The sequence below is a fragment of the Larimichthys crocea genome, chromosome XI (genome assembly GCF_000972845.2).
Source record: "Larimichthys crocea isolate SSNF chromosome XI, L_crocea_2.0, whole genome shotgun sequence".
Taxonomy (NCBI): Eukaryota; Metazoa; Chordata; class Actinopteri; family Sciaenidae; genus Larimichthys; species Larimichthys crocea.
In genome coordinates this window covers 14,937,612-14,959,183 of record NC_040021.1, presented here as the reverse complement: position 1 = coordinate 14,959,183, position 21,572 = coordinate 14,937,612, and the positions used below count along the sequence as shown (strand labels likewise).

Sequence of the window (21,572 nt, the reverse complement as noted above, 5' to 3'; positions counted from 1 at the left end):
TGTGCTGTTACTGTTTCGGACAGTAATTACTGAAGATGGGATGGTTTAAAATGTGTACAATGAAACCAATACAAGATTTGAGTGACTGAGGGGCACCCATAACAAATGATTTTTTTATTGATTTTCAAGGCCACATAATTCTTCACATTTTCAACTGAACTAAAGTAACAGGAAAACCAGTGTTTCAAAATCGTCCACAAAACAAACACATGTAGTGGAATTTAAAAAAAGAAAGAAATACATTATTTACAGAGGTTATTTTAACAGACATAATATATGGCTAATGCTTTCATCTTGATTGCTCGGGACACGTCGGGTTTAAATGCGGGTTCATATTTGTGAACTAACAGACTAAAGCAAACATCAGACATCATTGTGGTTTCTACCAAAAAACATAAAGTGCTACTACAGATGATCTTCACTGAGTTAGTAACGGTATACAAGAATTTTAAAGGGAAGAACGCATCAAACTATTTCTCAATTTAAAAAAATAATCATAAGTTAACATTTCAGAGTTAATGAGGCAGTGTATTTTCTGGTCATTTTCAGGATACAGACATTTATACACTTTAAGGCTTAACATATTGGATTCTATTCCCACTTGCATAAGACAGATCCGTAATAAAGAATTTGATTCAACAGTTTGAACAAATCCTGTTTCTGACGAGAAGTAAACACGACATGTGGCCGACAGGTATCAAAGAAACGTATGTTAGAAAACACATTATGCAAACTTAATGTGGGAGTTATTATACATCTGATTCATACATTCACCAGGTCAATTAATGCTTTCTCTTATATTCTTTATACCAAAAACAGCATTTCTCTGTAGTATGAAAAAGATCCACTGAGTTTTGTGCTAACATATACAGAAAAGAGGTCACGTGAATGTGTAGAGACGCAAAAGTGTGAGGACTATTCAAATTCAAGCTCTGGTTCCAGTTCTTTTTCTATGTCGATCCAGGAGCGTTTCTTTGCACTGGGGAAGTCCTTTCCTAGAGAACCTCGGGTTAAAGGCCTAGATGTGGTCAAAGGTGAGGTGGTTGTTTTGGGACTTTTCTTGGGTTTAACGTCCAGGCTTTTAAAACTGCGAGAGTGTCTGACAGGGCTGTCCTCGCTGGATTTATATGGACTACTTCTTGCTCGCATACCCGGAGGGCTCCTCAGTTGTGCCGACCTGTTCTTCGGAGGTCTTCCTCTGGCTCGTCTGCCTGGCACCGGGTGATCACTCAAAACTCCTGGGCTGTCTCTGGTCACCTCCAATTTAGTAAACTTTTTACTTTGTCTCTTTTTAACCACAATAGATGTTTCACTTTCACTCACAGCTTTCCTGGTGTCTTCTACTGCAGTAGGTTTTACATCTTCATTCTCAGGGGTAGCAGCGTTCTTTCGAGGTCTGCCTTTGCCTCTGCCACAGCGGGCATTGGGAGGGCTTTGATTGGGCTCCGGCTCGGGTTCCGGCTCCGGCTCTGGCTCCAGCTCGGCAGAAGTAGGACTCCGATGCAAACGTTTAAAACTCAAGCAGGCAGATGCCTGCGTTTTGCTCAAACCCACCGCTGCATCTCCCTCCTGGCTTTTCACAGCTTCCGCAGCCGCAGAAGGTACACCGATTGATTTGTTGAGGAGGACAAGTGCAGCCAGGGGGACACCTGATCGATTTGGTTCAGGGTCTAAGGATTGTACATATTTGTCCTGCTCCAAAATACGACTCCTTTCTGAATCTGCAGTGTGATCAGATTTAGAAGAGCTCCTCTCTACATTCTTGGACGAGTCCACAACAGAAGGCTGCGTATTGACCTTACCATCCTCTTCTTCCGGCTTCTCATCCATAACGATAAGAGTGTAGAAGCCTTGACCAACTGTGAGAAAAAGAAGAAAATATACCCGTAAGATTATAATAATACATTTAAATGAAGAGAATTTGATTCAGGGATTAAATCAGCAGGATGCCTTACGTGGTTTCAGAGATGAAGGAAGTATGATTCTGCCGGTCTTGGAGCGAATCAGAGGAAGAGTAAAGGGCTGTGATTTTTCAACAGAGGTGTTGTTGGAATTGGGTGTTGAGAAAAGAGGTGGAGGTGATGCTCCATCCTGGGCTGCAGTGACTTGAAGTGTATCTGCGACTGAGGGGACTGTTGGGGGCTTTTTCTCTGCCAGTGATGAAGGTGCAGTGACCTCAACCTGGGCTGGAGAGGACACTGCTTGAGGCAGAGAAGGGGGCGTCGTTATGGGTGTCCGGTCTATGGGTGTCCGGTCTATGGGTGTCCGGTCTACACTCTTCTGGGCTGCAGTTGTGCGCAGGCTAGTCTGAGATGGAGTCACGCAGAAGTTGGGCTGTAACAGGGGTGAGCGCTGGAGCTTGGATGGGGGATTAGTGGCTTGCAGAAGAGCAGCTCTGGACTGGAGAATTTGGGAAAAGAAAGGCCTCCATTTCGTCGTCTTCTCTCTCATTTTCTGCTTCTCGCAGATCTGATTCAGCTTGTGTTTAATCACTGTATCAGACTTTCCTAAAAAGGTGAAATTTCAAAACAAAAGTTAGAGACACAGCTTTAAATGTTAGCATCTGTGACATGACCACTGGTCATCATTCCCATTTAAGACGTTATCAGATCAAATGAAGACATAAAAAGGTTCAACTAATTACTCCAGGATAAAACAGTACATAAATCACAACTACAAGTTGTACACACCAGACAAGAGGGAAAGCTCCTTCATATAAACAGACTGCAGGCGAGTCAGCCTCCTCTTCTTCTCCTCCAGACGTTTAGAGGTCTCAACCAGATTTTGGATTTCCTTAAGGGCCTGCAAACACAACAAAACAGAGTGAAGACTGGAGACAGTGTAAGTGAATTATCTTGTCAAATTGAAACGAGTATGAATACTGAAGTTTGGAAATTGTTTATCTGCCCACAGTTTGTGTGGGCGGCCATACACAGCTCTGCAACGTGCAGAAATTAATTTGGGATATGCCATCTTTGTGTTACTCTTTCTTCTTTGATGCTAATTGGTGGTACACAACATTGTAAATAACAAATAATAACTTTGATGTACAGCTCTTTCTACTGTCAATCACAATTAGGCGTTACATAAAGTGAGTATATTGGCTAAATTACTCCTAAAGAGTTCAACGTCTTAAACTGAGTGACCTAAACATTCCTATTGAAGGGGGAACAAAAACTAAAACAAGAATTTTTGTGGATGTTGGCTAAATTCAAGTTTGTAGAGTATGTGCTGTGAAAACCACAAATTTGCTAGAAGTAGTAAATCACACTTGGCTCAAACAAGCTCTGAGTTTTACTGCAGAATTATTTCACAAATGTTTGGACAAATTAAACTGAGGAACTTGCAGCGGCCCAAAATCAACTCTGGCTATGTTCACTACAATCGTAATTATCTAAAAGGCCCTGAAAAACGATTTTCTCCACCAGCTTCCTCATTATGAGAGCAAATTTTCTGCCCATGTTCTTGTTTTGGTTAACTCTTCTTGCACTGATTTGAAGTTACCCTCTATTATAATGACTGCAGGGGTTCATTTCTCGCTCTTGCAGCACTGTGTGGACATACGAATAAGATAAAATGCATCTTTTGATGGTTTTCTTGTAGCGTAGTGTTCTTGTAGTTTGTGGCCTATCATAACTGAACTCAAGGAAATCCTGGCTGAGCAGGATGTAGAACTGACCAGTGAGAGGAGGCGGAGCCTGGGCGCCTTAGGGTCACTCTTAAGGACTGTCTGGAGTTTGTCAAAGAGGTGCCGCTGTTCAGAGCGTCTTTGCCTCTCTAGCACAGTGTGGTTTGTTCTCCTCTTTTTATCCTTAGACTCATCGTGTTCATTGTCCATTCGACCCTGGAACATAAACGGAAACACTGACGTGATTCTCTGCCCATAACTGACATCAAACCAATGACACTCTTTAAGTCTCTTGAGAAGGAGAATAACGTTAGGCTGAAAAAGGCTGCTACAGCAGTGAGAAGGGCATACCTGGATGTTAAATTCCCTCAATGATGTCAAATTACCACTGGAGTCTCTGAAGGTAGACAGAATTTAACAAAACATTAAGGAAAGCAAACTTTTCATTCACTGGCAGAGAATGCACAGATACACAAAACATACATCCTTTCATTTACAAGCACAAACACATTTAAATGCATTACCGTGTCTCTTTAAGTTTTTTCATGTAAGGTGCTTTCATGGCGATGGCCATTCCTTGTCCGACTTCTACAGTCTCAATGTCCACGTCCTCCTCCTGAACAAAACATTCAACAACATGCAGAACACGGACAGTGAATATTTAATTCTAACAATCACAGAATTGCAACAAACAAATACATTTGGGTACTTACACTCACATCGTCGTCACCCTCTCCAGAGTAGTCCGAGGAGCTGGAGCTTAAGTCCTCTGAAGTGATGTCCAAGGCCACCTGCCTGCTGTTGGTTTCATCGCTCTCATCTGAGGGCATCTTCTCTTCACACATGAGACCAGGGGAGGATCCAGACTCAACCAATCTGCTGCTTAACAGTTCCTTAACCCTAGTAAAGGTGTCCAAACCAAGCCGATTTGCATCTGAATCAGCTGCTAAGTGGCCAAAATTAAACAAAGCATCTTTTAGTGGTGGGGCTTTATCCATTCCAGCCACGTTTGAAGTCTTCACGGATTCTGATTGTTGCGCAGCTCCATTAGCTCCAGGCTTAGGGAGTTGAATGAGGGTGAAGCCCCCAGGAAGGGTGACTCCTGGTAGGTTCTGGTCTCTGGTGTCCTGGTTAGCCGGAGGGCAGATCCTGAATGAATAGGTCCCACTCTGATGTAAAAAGCTGGGGGTTTTCAGTGACGGCGAGACCGTGAGAGAGACGGGCGAGGACATGGAGCAGCCCTGGAAGGGGCTGACTGAGCTGCGTTGGCCAGAGGGGAACATCTGGACAGGGCTGATGGTCGAGAAGTTCTGTGAATTCTGCGGCAAGTTGACGGACCCCTTTCGCCGAGAGTCGGGCTGACATACCTGAACTGAATAAACAGAACAATGCATGGCAGGGTGGTGAGACAAATATTTATCTTACTGAAACAAACCTGCTTAATTTCAATATTTTTAAACACAAAGAATTGTAATCTATCTAAATCGTGGGGAATGGAAAACATACCTCCTTTGATTCTCTAATATTATGAATTGGGACCTTAATGTTGGTCAGATTAGGGTTAAGTATAATTTGGAAAGGACACATAGACACAAGGGTGTGCAATCATTTATCTCCTCCCTACATGTACCAGGAGTCTTGCCAAAACTAATGCACTGACAGCCCTCTGGAGACAGTTCTGGCTATGTGAGACTATGCCAAAACTGACAGTCCTGGTTTTATCTGTTGGAAACTAGACTTATAAGCAGTACATTTACAAGGAGGTAGTTTTATTTCCCTTGGATGATTCTACGGTAGCTGGAGTTGTATCTGTGTCGGAGTATTGTTCTCCTTTGGGAGCAATCTCTTTAAAACTGCTTATCTGTTGGGGTATCTGTTGAGAGACTTTACCTGGTGGTTGCGTTGATGTCTTGAGCTCAGTGGTTTTCCTTGCAGTTATAATAGGAGGGACAACTGTGCCCGCAGCTTTTATGTGCAGAGTACGAGGAGGGTTGATTTTGTTTGTAGTGTGTGATTTCTCTGGGTTTTTGAGAAAAACGCCAGCGGGCGCAAGCAGTCGGCCTGTGATGTATGCTGCAAAGCGGTTGGCTGGATGCAGAGATCCCATGTTCCCCAGCAACAGTCTGGCCTGATTGTAGGATTTTCCATTTACCTGTAAAGGAAGAAATATGTCGATATCACTTTACATTTCCAAGTACATGATTTTTTCCTACGCCTTTAGTCATGCAGCTCCACCCAGATAAAAACACATAAATACTGTTAGAGACTTGAGCCTGACCTGTATAAGTCCAGATGCTTTGCAGCCAACAGGTTTGGTCCTGGCTCTCAGTTTGCCGGCAGGTATTACTCTACTCAGGAAGGGTGTGACTCCAATCCGCAGGGTTGGCCCTTCAATTTGACCACATTCTTCTGCATCAGTGTCCTCATCGTGGCTTTTATTGTCATACATTTCCTCATCGCTCTCATCGAACTCGTCCTCATCATTATCACTGCTTTTTGATGGTTTACTGATTTGCACCTGGAAGAAGGTGAAGTACAGCAAGACATTCTTTAAAATGCGAGGTATGATGCTCCATTGGAACAATCACAGAGAGCTTTGAATATTAAAAGCTGGTCTGGTTTTCGACAGTTTTGGAATAAACCAGTAAATTAATGCAGCATTTTACTGCATTTCATCTTTTCAACATCACAACATGCAGTAGATTCTGGACTTGAATCACTTTTTAATGCCACATGGATGCATTACACTTCAGATACCTACCCTGTAGGTGACGATGGAGCCGCTGGGCTTCCGTATGAAGACCTTGTCCACCGGGCTGATGAGGTAAGGTCCTATAAAGAAGCGCTGAGACAACTTATTCTGATTCATGCGTTGATATAAACCTTCCACGACCATTTTGTGGTCCTTGTACCACTGACACGCTGACTGGATTTCAATTTGTTTTCTTGCTTCCATTTCATTGGATGTGGTTCCATTTTCTGCAGAGGGACATAATTTGTGATGGTTGTGCATAGCAACAAATATCTATTTCAATATCTTACAATCAGGCATATACATCATGCAGTCAAGTTCCTTACCTGACTGTTTAACAATCAGTACGGTTTTGTAGTACTTTTTCGGCGGGTTATCAGTGGTCGTTTCCTGTGGTTTTGCTGCCAAAGTATCGAGGATCTTGGGCTCTATGGTGACTTCAGGTGGAGGCTTGCTGTTGAACTCTCTTACGCGTGCACATGTCATCATGCTCTCCAAATATTTATACACTGGATCCTTATCCTCTTCTCGAATCTGCAATGATTTTTAAGTTTTAAATTTAAAGGACTAGTAGATAACTAACAACAGGTCCAAGAGTGTAAGGCTCAAAAAATAGTAGAAAACCCAAACAAAGAAAGATTTTATTTTACCGGTTGTGTTGGACGAGGTACACTGCCGCGTTTTACGGCCTTTAAATGGGCCAAACTCAGAGGAGCACTTTTTGGGGTGAAGAGTGGGTCTGGATCTACATCACGAATGTTGCGGTTCCACAGTTTATTAGCATGGGAGCCTGGTCGAGGTTGGTCCACATGTTCCATATTAGTCATAGCTGGGGAGGGATAAAAGCGTCTCATTAACACTTCTGAACTACAGATGGCTGCAACCAAACTGAGCAGGAAACACAAGCTAAAGACATTTCTATCAACATAAGAGCTCTGTGTAAAAATATAAAACACCTTTAAATAACAGTGTATTTCAGGCAAATTATGTTATGAATGAAAGAATGCAGTGATTCGACTGCTTCAAAAAGAAAGTTTAGTCAGATAAAATCTATCGTTGTAGAAATGTAGACTAAAAAAAGCACAACACACACACATGAAATCAAATTACTCAATCTTACAGTAAACAGGCGGGGTCTGTTGTTCAGTCTCCACTGAGCTCAAGTGCTTGAAGATCTTGCGTTTGAAACAAGTACAGCCAAACATGCATTCAGGCCGCCGGCAGTGGAAGGGACCCTTGTTCAGATGCCTGAGACTGGAACACACACAGCCAAGTCTGCAGAAGTCCTGACCACATTCGGGCCCCTCATCTTTATACTTTGGATACTTAGATGTTTTCAAGACCTGGTTAGGCTGCATCTGATTAAAAAGGAAATGAGAGTCAGCAAAATAATTTTAAATATGCATGTGTCTCCAAGTAACACGTCAATCTGTGTCTCTGTTAGCCAAGAATTGGCAATACTGCTTACTTACTAATTTACTTATTTTAAAGTTTAATAAAAAAGAAAATGTGTCAAAAAAAATGACATCGGCACTGACAGCCAATCATCATGTCATGTCAGGTGACATTGTACATGAAACCTGTTAGTACACTAGTGCAAAATGTTTTCATACCTGTTTTGTCAGAATTACAGACAGGGCCGCTGACAGCCTGTCTGGCGTCAGCTGTGTTCTGCTCAGGCCCTGGTTCACAGCTCCCTTTTCCATCAACATCAGCCTGGAATGGAACTTTGTGAAGCCTGGAGATCTGTGTATCGTCCCATGGCTCTGCCCGAAGTTTCTCGAGCTGATCCCTGAAGGTAATCTGAAGAGAGAGGATGAGAATTAGTTAAAAGGAACTGGATCTCTAAAATCTGAGAAAGAATTTTCTGACACTGTTTTTTTTTTTTTATAACATTTGTACTGTGAAAATATTTAGGTGACAAATATGTAACATTTCTCAAAGAAGTTCCAGTGTTCACATTACTCTGCAGTCGGGGCATAACGTCCTCATAAAATAAGATACAAGTAACCTCGTAAGACCTCAGGCTCAGAAGAAATACAGACTGATGAAAATAAGGGAACTAATAAACATAACCAGTAAAAGCAGCCCTTTTGTAAATAGAAATATTGTAAAGGCAGTGAACAGCAGAACAAGAAGAGACTAAACATAAAAAACTACTGCATATTCAGATCATCAGCCAAAAATCATTTCGACATCTTTTGTGGCTGATTCATTACAAAAATTACTTTTTCAAAAAGACTCTAAATGAACTGTAAATTCTTTGGATAAGCCTGTTTGAGGATTATTAAGTTTGATGGCTTTGAAGTTTCACAAATTTCTCAGATTTGCTGCTTTCCCCCGTCTTACATCATCGTAAACTGAAAATGTTTGGATCTGGACTGTTGGTAAGAATCAGTGATAAATCGATAATGAAAATAATTATTATATGCTGGCTTCAAAAACTAACGCGATTTATTGTTGAGAAATGTACCAAGACCCTTAAAATGAAGACAAATTACAAAGACATCCTTACCTCTGTGAAACAGAACTAATGCTGTCGGACCCAGCAGCAGCATGAGCTATCAACGCAGCTCCTGGCTGTTGCATGGACCGAGCTCCTGTTTGAACGGGGGTCGCGGGGCTGGCCAGAGGAGGAGCCGGTAACGTTAGGGCAGAGTAAAGGAGGGGTTTGTAAGAAAGAGGACATGGTCTGTTAGCCCCGGCTGAGAGTTTGGAGCCAGCATTTCGATGCTTGAGTACGCTGTCCAAGGTCTTTACATAGCTGGAGCTTTTAGCAGGCAGCTGATAGGCCACAGAGCCCTCTGGGTTTGTAGAGAAGGCAGCAGCACGCTCACTGATGTACTGCGCTTCACTTTCTAAGTACTCATCCAACATATTGCTGCAGAAGGCCGAGAGGTTCTTTTGTGATCCTTTAGGAAGAATAAAGAGCATTTAATTCATCAATTAGGAATAATGAATCAGACACGAATACATTCAGTCCGTTTCAGTGCTGTTAATCTTTTGGTAATTAGAATGACTATACTAATCCCACTGAATGATAAAAGGGAAATTGAAGCTACAACAAGACAAGCAAACCTTACCATCACAGTTAGCCGGAGACGTCTCTTTGTTTCTTATGAACTTGTTTTTCCATCCCTTTATCTTCGTCATGTCGTTCGTCTTTCCTGTCCGTGAGATGAAGGGTAGCCCCTCGTCTGTGAATTAAACATACTGCATTAGCCTTCAGTGAAAACTATGCAGCAACAGAGTCAAATCTGAATAGATGAGACGGTGAAACTAAATAAGAAACTATGACACACTGTCCGAATAGATAAACCATGCTATTAAATGCATGCTGGCAAAACTTTTCAAATCATGTGACCTGTGCCCTGCACTACAAAGCAGGCTCAACATATTCAGGATATGTTTTGTCATCAGGCCCAGTGCTTATTAACTCTGTAATCGAGTCGTGAACGCATAAAAAGTGGTGTTTTGCGGCATAACTCCAATTGCAATCATGAATAAGTCAACTGGAAACAAAGTGGCATATTTTACAATTGAAGAGTAAACTATAATATTAAGCGAGAGATGAAGTTAAACGCATAATCAGGCTGAGAGCAACACAACTGCAGCTGCCAAATTCAGGAAGGACAGCTGGCAAACTGTGTGAATACATAAATTAATAAGCTTATAACATCACTGCCCCATCATTACAGCATGAGTAGATGTGAGTATAATTACATTTGTGTATTCCATTAAATGAATGTGTTTCTTAGATGTATTCTTATGGTGTGTATAAACTTTTCAGCCTTATTCTTTTAGCTTCAACCCCAAAAAATATAAAAACATAATTCAAAGCTGTTAGTAGGCTTACTTTTATATCTTCTAAGTACAACAAGCACAAGGTTTTAGTACTTCAATCAGTCTCTGTTGGAGGATTATATCGGTATACGAAAACACAAACAAAAAGCTTTGACACCACTTGTGGCCAACAGGGGGGAAAATGAAAAGAAAAAGACAGAAGAAGGCTCTCGACACAGGAGCACACTCTGCAATGAGGGTCACCGCTTAAAAGAAGGCCATGTCTCGGACACTGGTGGAAGATAGGGTTAGGGACTGTCAGCGCACGACTCAAACATGGCACCATATGGCTCAAGAAGCTGACAAAGATAAGTCAGTCCTTCCAAGATTTCCATTTATCATCTTTGGCAGAAACAATGTCATTACAGCTCTGGATGCGGATGCCATGATGAACACAATCTACACATGTAATCAATCTACTTCACTGGAGAACATGGCATTAATTCCACCCAACAAGAAGACCATTTCAAAACCATTAATAGACCATATTCTTAAACTACAAAACACCTTTTCAGCTCTCATTTCCTGCATCCGGAGATCAGACAAGGCTCCAACTAAATGAAAAACTACAGATGAGGCTTGCAGGAAGAGGTGATTATTATTCAAACTCAGGCTCACATCAGGCTCGCTCGCAAATGTGCTGTCTAAATTTTAGAGAGACAGATAATTCTAGTGTGAGAGAGAGCAAAAAACAAAACAAAAAGAAGGTGCTATACAAATATGTTTAATCATCACATTTGTTGCTGTAATATGGGGCATAATTACACAGTCCCTATGCCACTTTTCCCTTATGCAGCCTGCATGGATATGCAGACGGCAACATGCCCACAGCATTGGCTCCAATCACGACTGATCAGCTCTGTTTGTGACAACAGCAACCGTAATCCAAAACGAGGAACTCCGTGTTTCGAGCCAGGCATGATGGCTTGTCTGCCCTTAGGTGAAAATATAGTAAAACATTTTATTGGTGTTCACAGCCTGTTTTATATGGAGTGTCTGTTTACATGGAGCAACTATTTAGTGCCAGTGCCTACTCCTATAATAACGGTTGAATTAAATAAATCTGAATCCTGATTTTACACACTGCACAAGCAGTAATCAAAGACAGTCCAACATACCAGCAGGAGAGGTGGCGTTGGCTTCCTCTGGTAGGCTCGGGGGAGGTAGAGGCAGACGAACCCCCAAATACTGCAGGTCGACGGGCTTGGTTGGGTCTAGTGAGCTCAATTTCATCCCCACTGGACAAAAAGAAGAGAAAAATATTTACTCTACATACTTTTCACAACCTACTCAACCACTGAGATGTTCATGTGTTTGTATGAACTCACCCTCCTGCAGCACAGGATGGATGACCTGTCTGTGTTTGAGAAGTCTGAGATCCTGCAGCAGGTTAGCCTCCAAGCGGACTATTTTATCCTCATCAGTCTCTGGAATGACCTCCACTGAAACGCCACAGAAGTGTGATTTGTTGTCGGTTAAATATGATAGAAGGAGGTGTCACAAGGTTAACATTTTCATAACATTGTAGATAGATAGGCTGCATAAAAGCATTAGTAGGAGAGGCCAGCCAAATGAAAGATCTTTACATTGCTTACCTGTTTGCTTCTGTAGCGGTGTTGTTAGGGAAACTGGAGATGCTGATGATGTGGCTGGCTTGTCCCTGGCGTGAACCTCAAGAGCTTCCTGTCACACAGAAGAACATTTGACTGATCACTGAAGGAGACGCCACACCTCACACCAAATGATAATAAATCCTTTGGAGACGTGTGCGGATCATTCAGTAATTCATAGTGTTTTACCTTTGAGGTAAATGACACAAACAACAGGCCTTCTACATCATCCAGCTCTGGTTGCATAGCGACAGTTAACGATGGGCTGTGGACTACCGTGGGGGAGGCAGCCGCAGCCTTCCACTCTTTTCCCCGTGAATTCGCCCAACGTCTGTTCGTCCTTTTCCTCCTCTTGCGGGACTCGGGTGATGATCCTGGAGTAGACCTTGTGGAAGTGGGAGTCACGGATATCGCTTTGGGCGTTACTCTGACGCTCTGTGTGGGGTTTACACAGACGTTGTGGGTTTCTTCGCTGGGTTCCACACATGGGCGTTTTTGGACGAGCACAAGCTCACCCAGGGCATGCTTGCCTCTTATACAGGGGACATATGCCTCATGCTTACTGCCATTGTTAGACATTATGGGCTTCAGGACCAGTCTGGTCTGTTGCTCATTTGAGAGAGAAGCAGAGACGGTGTGATTTTTTATGCTGTAAGACAACAAAAAAAAAAATGCTGAACAGATAAAGTGAAAATGATTTAACAGTAATGCCAAGATTAAGATATATTAATTTGTTATGACATGTGGCAATGGTATTTTAATAGGCTAATTCTAGTAGTTTAATTGATGAAAGGACAGCCATTTCTCAGCTTATCCCTACGTACTTATTGTTGCATAACATGCTTACATTATAGTATCCCTCAAATCCTACAACTGATATATGCACCAGTTATAAAATCAGAGTTGCACCTATTATTCTATCTATCCACTGTAAAAAGGACTGTTCCTTAAATGACCTGCAGGATTTTTTCCTTAAGAGACATGCCACATTCTTTCAATTGAATGGCGAGGTGTGGTTACATTGACTAGACACTAAACAGTGGATAGATGCTTTCGCTCTCAGTTATTACAACAGTTATAACAACTTCTTCTGCCAACACTTTAACATTAAAACACAGCTATTTAAGACAAAGGCATTATGAATATATTTCCAAAAGTCTAACAAAGCCAAAATGTCACAAGCAAACACTTTATAGGGTATACAATCTAATGCAATCTTACCTTTAATTTTTCTACAGGGTGGTCTAAATACCTCCATAACAAGCATATAGTTCAATTAATACCTCCCTGACATGATTGGGCCTGATTAGATTGGATTATATTTCACAGGTGTACCTAATAAAGTGCCCACTGAGCGTTTATCAGTGTGTAGCACATAGAACAAACATAAAAACCCATAAAACATACCTTAGATCCACAGCCTCCTCCTCCTTAGGTTCAAGGAGTTCAGCAGGTTTTAAAGCAGAAGGCAGAGGGTCCGTCCTCACCACAAGCTGGGTCTCTGTGGTGACCCGGTTTAGGCGGGTGTTGTTACCATCCTCCCTGAAGCCCTTTGCAAACGGATTATGATTTATTTTCAGCTGGGTGATCCGAAAGTTCTGATAAGTCGTCACGGCCATGAATTCGGTTTGTGGAAATGTAAAAGTCATGCTCTCTGGTCCCATAACCACGGGCTGCTCAGGTGTGAATACGTCCCCCTCCGGGACCGGTATCACATGTAGTCTAGGAATGTAACGATGCATGGAGTGTAGGATTATATGACCGTCCTGATCTACGGGATTATTGGTCAGTTTGAGTTTATAAAAGGACACCAAGCTGCCCATCCAGTCCGAGCCGAGACATGGCGAGTAGTGGTGGGCAAACGCCCGGATTAGACCCTGGGCCTGGTGTTCTGCTGGTCCATTAACTTCCCATTTGGTTGTGCTCCAGCGGTACCTGTACTGGTCTGATGGAACTATGGACAGGACTAGACTGTACTTCCGCTCAGGATCTAGGCCAGCGAGGCGATACCGACAGTACGGGAACATGCGGCGGCCCTGTTTAGTAAGAATCATCTCAGTGCCACAGCCGTTGAACTGCTTCCACACACTGTTATTCTCCAGAGTGATGCTGACGCCTTTGAAGGTCAGCACAGCCGGAAAGTCAGTTTTAGGGTCGGTACCACCAAATGTGGTAGATGGCAACACGGGCAACGACGATGGCGATTCTGATATGTTGACTAAGCTCGTCCCTGTGGATGACAGGGAGTCTGACGCTGATGCTATATGTGAGGTAGCTTGTGGGCTTGTTTCAATGGTCCCGTGAAACGTAGTAGGTGAGGTCACAGTCGCCTTTGCCGGGCTAGCTTCAGCAGGTGAAGAGAGCGCCGAGCTGCAGTCATTACTTGCCATTGAGACAGCTTTTGTCTCAATCACAGTCTCACTAGTGAAATTACATCTCGTAGTGGTCGGAACAAGAGGAGCCGAAGAAGGGACTGTATCAGGAGGTACCGAGGAGGGGGTATTAGTCAAGCCCCCCTTCTCATCCTCCAATGCATGAGGGCCCTCCATTGATGCGAGTTCAGAGTCTGTGGCAGGCATCGCTGATGGCTGTGGTGTTCCACCTCATTTGATACCTAAGAGAACATGATATAATAATGCTGTTAATTATACAATACAGCAATGTTCAGATGTACAACATACATTTCAGAGACAATCACTAAATAACAAAAACAGAAAACAAGGTTGACAAATGCTAATAAAAGCAATTACTGTTCATTCAAGTAGAGCAAACACTGCCAGAAAAGATGCATCGAGCGATTTAAACAATCAAATGACAACCCGACAGAACAGTAGAACACTCGTAGAGCTGTTAAAAAGGACAACTGTGTTGGATTTAGTTAGTGTAGTTGCTGATTGCAACCTTTTGCCTCACTGTAGTCTACGTGGTGGACTCCGTGGAAGAAAACCTGCGGTATATGTAGATATAAAAGGCTCCTTCTGCTGTAATAAAAACATAAATATTCTTATTTTCAGCTGTTTATACACACTAGTGTTAAATTCCATTCCTGATATATTTTGTGAATACAGCTAAATCGTACACACTGAACCTTTAAGGTCTGGCAATGTGCAGCTCTAATCGTCGCATCACTGTTGTAACACATGATCCAAGTTCAAGGTGCAATCCTGTCTTTGTTAAGTCAAAAACACTGTTTTCATATCATACAAAACGAAAGGATGTTCAACCATTGTTTCTCATGTTGCCAGTTGCTCAAGTACGACATAGAGCACCCAGACAAAATTTCAAGATATCTAATCTGCATGATTCATAGAAGAGCTCTGTGTGTCCAACAGGAATTAAAAAAAAAATAAAATAAACTCAAACCACTGCAAAAACAACTTTAGATGAGGCTGTACCCTCCTGAAAAATAAACGGATAAATTATCATTTATTTACAACTTTAGGCCATATGTGGTTCTTTCATGAGCATGGCGGCGACTTGTTTCACTGTGTAATGGATTAAGGAAATTATTAGGAGCTGCTTTGTCACTGGGCTTATGCAAAGAGTGTAGGAAGCTAGAATATTTCTCAAATTTGACCTTGAGTGTGGTGGGAGGATTTGTGGTGATGCTGCAGTACACCATTATTATTATTATTATTATTATTATTATTATCTGCGTAAACTACAGAATAAAAACACATAAAATGTTAAATGAAATCCAGACTAGAGCTTTAAACCACAAATGATGAGTGAACGGGCCAAAACAAACACGCCCCCGTGTCTATTATGATTAATACTATGCACATTAACAAATATCACAAACGTGCAACATCTGAATATTTCTTTAGTTTAATGTATAATTGATTTTGACAGTCTGAGAGAAGTTGGACTTTGCCTTCGCGAAGTTGACTTTGGTTTGACTGACCAATAGCCTGCCTCCTTATCACACAGCCGGGGACATGGCTGCTCGGTCCGGCCTGTGTTTAAAGTGTAAGATAAAACACTCATAGCGGACATTTATTAAATGGTTTATCGCTTTACAAGCTTATATAAAATTAAAAATCACCGTGTGCTAAAAAACATTACCTGTTTTCTGATAGTCCTGCCCTCCGCGGGTCAATTTACTAATCACACAGTCACACCAGCACACAGATGCTGCGGTGTACGAGGTGTTAACCGGAGCGACGAGCGACTGAAACGGGTTCAAACCGGCGTGTTTACACCGCAAACTCCCAACTGTCCAACGTGTGTCCGTTTTATATCTCAAAACAAGAAGCCGGGCTACGAGTTTAAGTTGTTTGTCATCAGCTTTCTTCCTCACACACACCGCAGAGAGGACAGGCCGCCCGCTCCCTCCACTCAGCAAGTTGGAAAAGTTGCAGGTTTCACTAACGCCTCACCTTTCAAACATCGGTTGGATGCCTCGTGGCCTTACGGGGCGGCGACGTAATAACAACGTCCCCGTTGGAACTCTCAACTGTTGCACGTCGCCGTCGTCGTCGTCGCCGTCGTTAGGGCCTCGGTGAATCCCTCGAACATAAACACAAACTGGCAAATGGAGGCCGAGAGCCACGCCAGTCAGTCAGTCAGTCAGTCAGTGTGTGTGCTCGCATCGACCGACCCGAGCGTGCACGCAGTGAAGCCAAAGCGCATGCACAATATCACCCCCCTCTTCAATGGCGCGTGATTCTCGGGACGCCAGCGCGAGGGAAGCGGGAGTCCAGCACCAGCACCATCCCGGAGGATTTTTTTCTCGCTTCCCACCTCGAGCTCTGTCCGCGCGCCGGTTGAGGACAACTCTCAGCAAGTTTGCACGAGAATGTTTCGGATGTGTAAATTCCCAAAACAGAAAGCAACGTAGCTGCTACTTTCTCTTCCTCCTTTTAATGTATTTCCTTTTACTTCTTCTACCTTTTCTGTCGCTCACATTTCCATACACACTCACACTCTCCTCACTCCTCGCTGCCCCTCTCACACACACGCACACACACACATACACACACATCCGTGCTCTCGGGCTGTGACGTCACACGTTCACCATGGCGGTTGAGCTCCAGTAGCCAATGCGCAAGCTCCCTCCGGAGGACTTTAGCGGCCAGTTGTTTCATCATGGTGTCAGTGGCCTGAAAATATGACCTGAACACATCCCTGATTTAAAAAGAAAAAGTTATCCTGTAAGCGTGCGAGCTTGTTAATACAACCACGTGACAATGTGTCAAAATTAGCCTGCACATGTGAATCAATAACTCGTGATTGACCTGTTTACAACCGCTAAAAAAAACAACCGAAAAACAACGTGGACCGGCATTGTTTGGGTTTACAAGATGGCGGCGAAACGTCGCAGATAAAACGTGATCATTTACCTGAGTACCTGTATTGCGCAATAATTCATCACGAGCAGGAAATCATAATTTCACGATTCTCTGTCGTCATAAGAGTATCTCAAAATTTGGCCACAGGAAATCTGAATATGGATATTGTTGGGTAGCTATTTTGTTTTGAAGTCCAAACTTCAAAAAAGCCAAAAAAGCTACCAGCTTTAAGTTCAAAATGTGCAGGAGTGGTTTGATCACGCCTATAAATATAGTTAACACAGGCTAGTCTGACTGAATGTCTCCTCTATGAATTATTCAACTCAGATATAGTCTTTTTTTAATTTTTGTTCCGTGGTCTTTGGAGGGGAGCTGGACTCAATCCGCCTAAATCAAAAGGGTGTTAAAATATCTAGATTTTTCCAGAAACTACTCCCCCCCCCCTTCCTTGTGAAATAATCCATACACCTCATGCTGGCGACAAAATAAATAAAGCAAACACAGTTTTGACATTGACTGCAGTCCATGTTCAGGCCGATTAAAATGATGCCTGCATGTGACTGTTCCGTTTAATAAAGCGGAATAAACGCAGTGGAGGAAGATGGCTTTGATTTCCACCACACTTGTGAATCAGCGTGGAGGAGAGGGGGTGGGCTATGGCTCGATGCTCCAAGCGAAAAATAATTAAATAAACAAGCCAATAAATAAATAAATATTTATATATATTAACGAGTATACGTCACATCTATTATGAACGATTGTGTAGTGTATTTAAATCATCTGTGTCGTTTGTGTTTTATGGCTTGTGGCATTGAAATAAGACACAGGACAACAGACAGCAGGACTTCCTTTCAAAGACTAGGCTAGAGTGTGAGTTCATAATTAAACCTGCAGAAGTACAAAGACTGGATGATCACACGGTGTCAACGGTAATATGTTATTAAACTAACAGGGCGGGGTCTAACCAGGACTAGGAAGTGGGAACGAAGCCCATATGAACATACCCATCTTTTGTGCTCCACGTGGGGATCTCGTGGCGAGGTGTTGCAGCCTGCTTGTGCAGGACAACCCCCCCTCACCACCACCGTGCTCGGTTTATCTCGAAACCTGTGCAGTTATTCCGCTTTGACGAATTTACGTAATAACATATTCAGTCGTGAGGGATAGACCTTGAAAAGTGGTTCATTTAGTTTTTACGCTTCATATTTAGACAATGTGCAACTAATCTTCACAAAGCAGTGACGTCCCATAAAATTACATCAATATTACAATAATATCCAGAATCATTTTTCAATAGCTCCAATGAGAGGAAATATTTCCAGCAGAACAGATAATGCGTTTTGTGTTGAGTGTTAATGTTTTTATTCCACAATATAAATATTGGGATTTATTTTTATTTAAATGAGCAGGTGGAATAAAAAAATGAAAAAATGTGTACACATATAGCTACAACACCATGTATCTTTATATAATTTTGTGAAACATTAGGATTAGCATCACTTATTTTTCATCACGTAAGTTCTAGAAACCTAGAAAAAAAACAACAACAACACAGTATTAATATTATTTCACCACCACACATTTGCTCTTATTTTGTAAAACCACATAAATACTGAAGTTTATCTTCTTCTTAATTTGTAAATTGTGCAAACTGTTTTAAATATCTGCAGAAAATATAAAGTGGCCAGTGTGAGAACTGTGTAATATGTGTGCCTAAAATCAGCAGTGGTAGCAAAGAATAGTGCACAGACCTTGTGGAGCCTTTGTGATTTCTTTTACAAGTATCAACTAAAGTTTAACATAACCATGAACAGGCAGAATATTTAGTCTATTACCACTATTTGTTGACATGATAATAAAGTTTAAATTAATTCAAATTAAGATGTTCCCTCATTTTATCAGACACTCATACCTGATACTATTACTGACTCTGCTATTCTCTGTAATTTAGGGCTGTAAAGTTAATGTTAAAGTATGCTGAGCTGTAGGATGCTGAAACATTACTGTGGTTATTTTTGTAGATACATTGTAACATTTAAAAGGACCGTATTAGCAGAGACTTAATATCACCTAGATCTAATATCAAACAAAATCTGTCGCAGTTAAACTCAGTGACTAATATGTGACCTATGAATAATAACTTTCACTTTTAGTAAGAGTCATTGTGTCTTTTCAGTGATGTTACAAAGACTAACCACAAGATTTAAATGTTCTTTCTTTTTTAAAGCTATTGACATTTCAGCAAGAGAGAGAGAAGTAGAAAACCCAGAAGGGTGACTATGTTAAGTTATCGCTTGTCGGAAAGAAATGCTTCTTCACTCATTTTATTATACTGTTAACACAGATAAGGTTGCTCTGTATGAGTTTGTTGAGTTTCCATATAAATACAGGAGAATTGCATTAAAGAATGAGATGCATGCATGAGTCTGCATTTATCAGACTGAAACCGAGATGTAAGAAAGTGAAGAACAAAAGCATTTTGTTCTTTAGCCAGAAGAATGACAGTCCTTCAGTGCTCTTGTCAACCAAAAAAAAAAAAAAAAAAGCATTTACTATGAGTCTAATTAAAAAGAAATTCTATACAACTTTGGGACTGAACACAAATTTAGATTAATCTGTAATCTGTTTACTGATGAAAGGTGCAAGATGAAGTTTCCAAAAATTCCAACCTCTTCTTTTAGTAGAGTTTAGTGACATAATATCAGTTCATCATTACAAAAAATATTTTTTACTAGCAAACAAAAAAATATATGTGATTTATTATTTTGTCACTAAAATCAAGAGCTTATCACAATTTCAAAAACAGTCTGACCTGAAGCTTTAAATTACTTCTTTATTATATTCTTAAGAGAGAACAGGTTATTCCCGATCCCGTACACATACGGACTGATGGCTGTATAAGAAGTTGAGATAAAGAACTCCATTTCAGCCCAAAAAGGAAACTTGGTGGGGCTAAGAGTCAGCTGGAAGATCAGATAGAGAGTCCAGTCGATTTGAAACAATGCCATAGCTCCCAGTACAGCTATCGTGCTACGATGGAGCCTTGGACCTTTGCTCCTTCTGCTGTACTGGTTAGACCCACTCCCGCTCACGCTCACAACTGTTGTCACAGTCTTCCTCTGTTTCAGAAGCACTGTGATGATGAGCCAGCTGCTGACTGTAACGATGATCAGAGGCACCATGTTGCATGACACAAGGAACAGGTACTTGTAAAAGCGGTTGAATATAGGACAAAAAAATGTACTGCATTGGAAAAAGTCTGGAGGGCAGCCACCTTTTCGAGTGATGTTTTCTTCAGGTCCTGGAAACCTAATGACAAGAGTGGGGATGCACAGTAGCGTGGAGAGCATCACGCAAATGCCAATCATCATCAAGGCTGACCTGATGCTATCCAGATAGATTGGCAGGCTGACCCTCTTGTCGGCATCTCTCAGCTTCTGGTAGCGGAAGATGCTGATGAGGACAGTCATGAGGATGCTGGCACTTTCACCAAACATAGTCAGGAACTTAAATGTGCGACACATCCAAGTGCCGGATTTGACGATGGAGGTCTGGAAGATGAGAAGGTCATAGATGTTCACGATAAGAAGTTCCTCCAAGTTGACTGAAGCCAGTGCCAAAAGAAACAACTCAAAGGATTTAATTCGTGAGAATTTGGTCTGAAAAGTGGAGAGGATGAGAACTGAATTACCAATAACTCCTATGCAAGAAACAATGACTCTTAAGATCAGGAGGTCGATGATGACAAAAACCATTGTTGAAACTAAGCTAGATCAAACAGAATATGTCCCTTCCGTGTTCTTGCCTCAGAAGTAAGGAGATAGAGATATGACTTTCCACCATGGAGAGAAGTTGTAGTGCCGTCCGTCTCGCCCCACTTTGTCGCATCACTGACCAGAATCCCTTGTTATCAAGTTCTCAGAGGTGGCAAGTATCTAGATTGGTGATTGGCTGTGCTCATTATAGAGGAAGGAAAACAAGAGGATGCTGGAAACATTGAAGGCAGGGAATCATTAAAGTTTTACCTCTGAGCTTTTCAAAGCTTCATCTTGAGACCAGCATCTGATTTAAAGCAGTGACATGTTTTTCCAGTGGCTGACAACACCAAATGCAATCCCTGCAGGAGCTCATTTATATCCTTTGACACTTGTTTTCCACCTCATTTTTGTCATTTTGTGGTTCAACTGGCAGCGCCATATTTTGACTTGAAAAAATCAGCTTAATGACATCTTCCGTAACATCTCCCCTATTACCCATTTGTAAGCCTTTACCTCCAGTGATGTTTTGCCTCTCATTAATGAGAGGTGTGAACATTCTGAGGATATATGTCAAGGTCCTTGTTATCTCTTCAAGAAATTATATATAATTGAGATACTGAGATAGAAATACCATAGCTTGACTAGAATAAAAGCAGTGATATAAATGGTTATGTGTGTATAATCATAGTA

The 21,572-nt window shown here is 41.8% G+C and overlaps 2 protein-coding genes across 3 annotated transcripts; both read right to left on the bottom strand.

Annotated features, from left to right (window-relative positions):
* Nucleotides 1-135: 135 nt before the first annotated feature.
* Nucleotides 136-16,765, bottom strand: mgab (MAX dimerization protein MGA b). Of its 2 annotated transcripts, none has more exons than XM_010731894.3 (22): nt 16,213-16,765; nt 13,241-14,447; nt 12,023-12,482; nt 11,819-11,906; nt 11,552-11,665; nt 11,342-11,461; nt 9,464-9,577; nt 8,896-9,292; nt 7,994-8,183; nt 7,501-7,738; nt 7,031-7,209; nt 6,707-6,914; nt 6,390-6,607; nt 5,907-6,146; nt 5,519-5,780; nt 4,342-5,000; nt 4,153-4,244; nt 3,980-4,025; nt 3,680-3,844; nt 2,691-2,802; nt 1,956-2,507; nt 136-1,859 (listed from the first exon to the last, which is right to left on the bottom strand). In XM_010731894.3, the coding sequence occupies exons 2-22, from the start codon at nt 14,410-14,412 to the stop codon at nt 916-918; spliced, it is 6,570 nt and encodes a 2,189-aa protein (XP_010730196.3). In that variant the 5' UTR covers nt 14,413-14,447; nt 16,213-16,765; the 3' UTR covers nt 136-915. The 2 variants fall into 2 exon arrangements, with proteins under 2 accessions (XP_010730196.3, XP_010730198.3); XM_010731896.3 differs by lacking the exon at nt 16,213-16,765 and adding an exon at nt 15,899-16,175.
* Nucleotides 16,766-19,949: 3,184 nt separating this feature from the next.
* Nucleotides 19,950-20,989, bottom strand: ora6 (olfactory receptor class A related 6). The gene has a single exon (XM_010731919.3). The coding sequence runs from the start codon at nt 20,877-20,879 to the stop codon at nt 19,950-19,952; it is 930 nt and encodes a 309-aa protein (XP_010730221.2). The 5' UTR covers nt 20,880-20,989.
* Between the last annotated feature and the right edge of the window lie 583 nt (nt 20,990-21,572).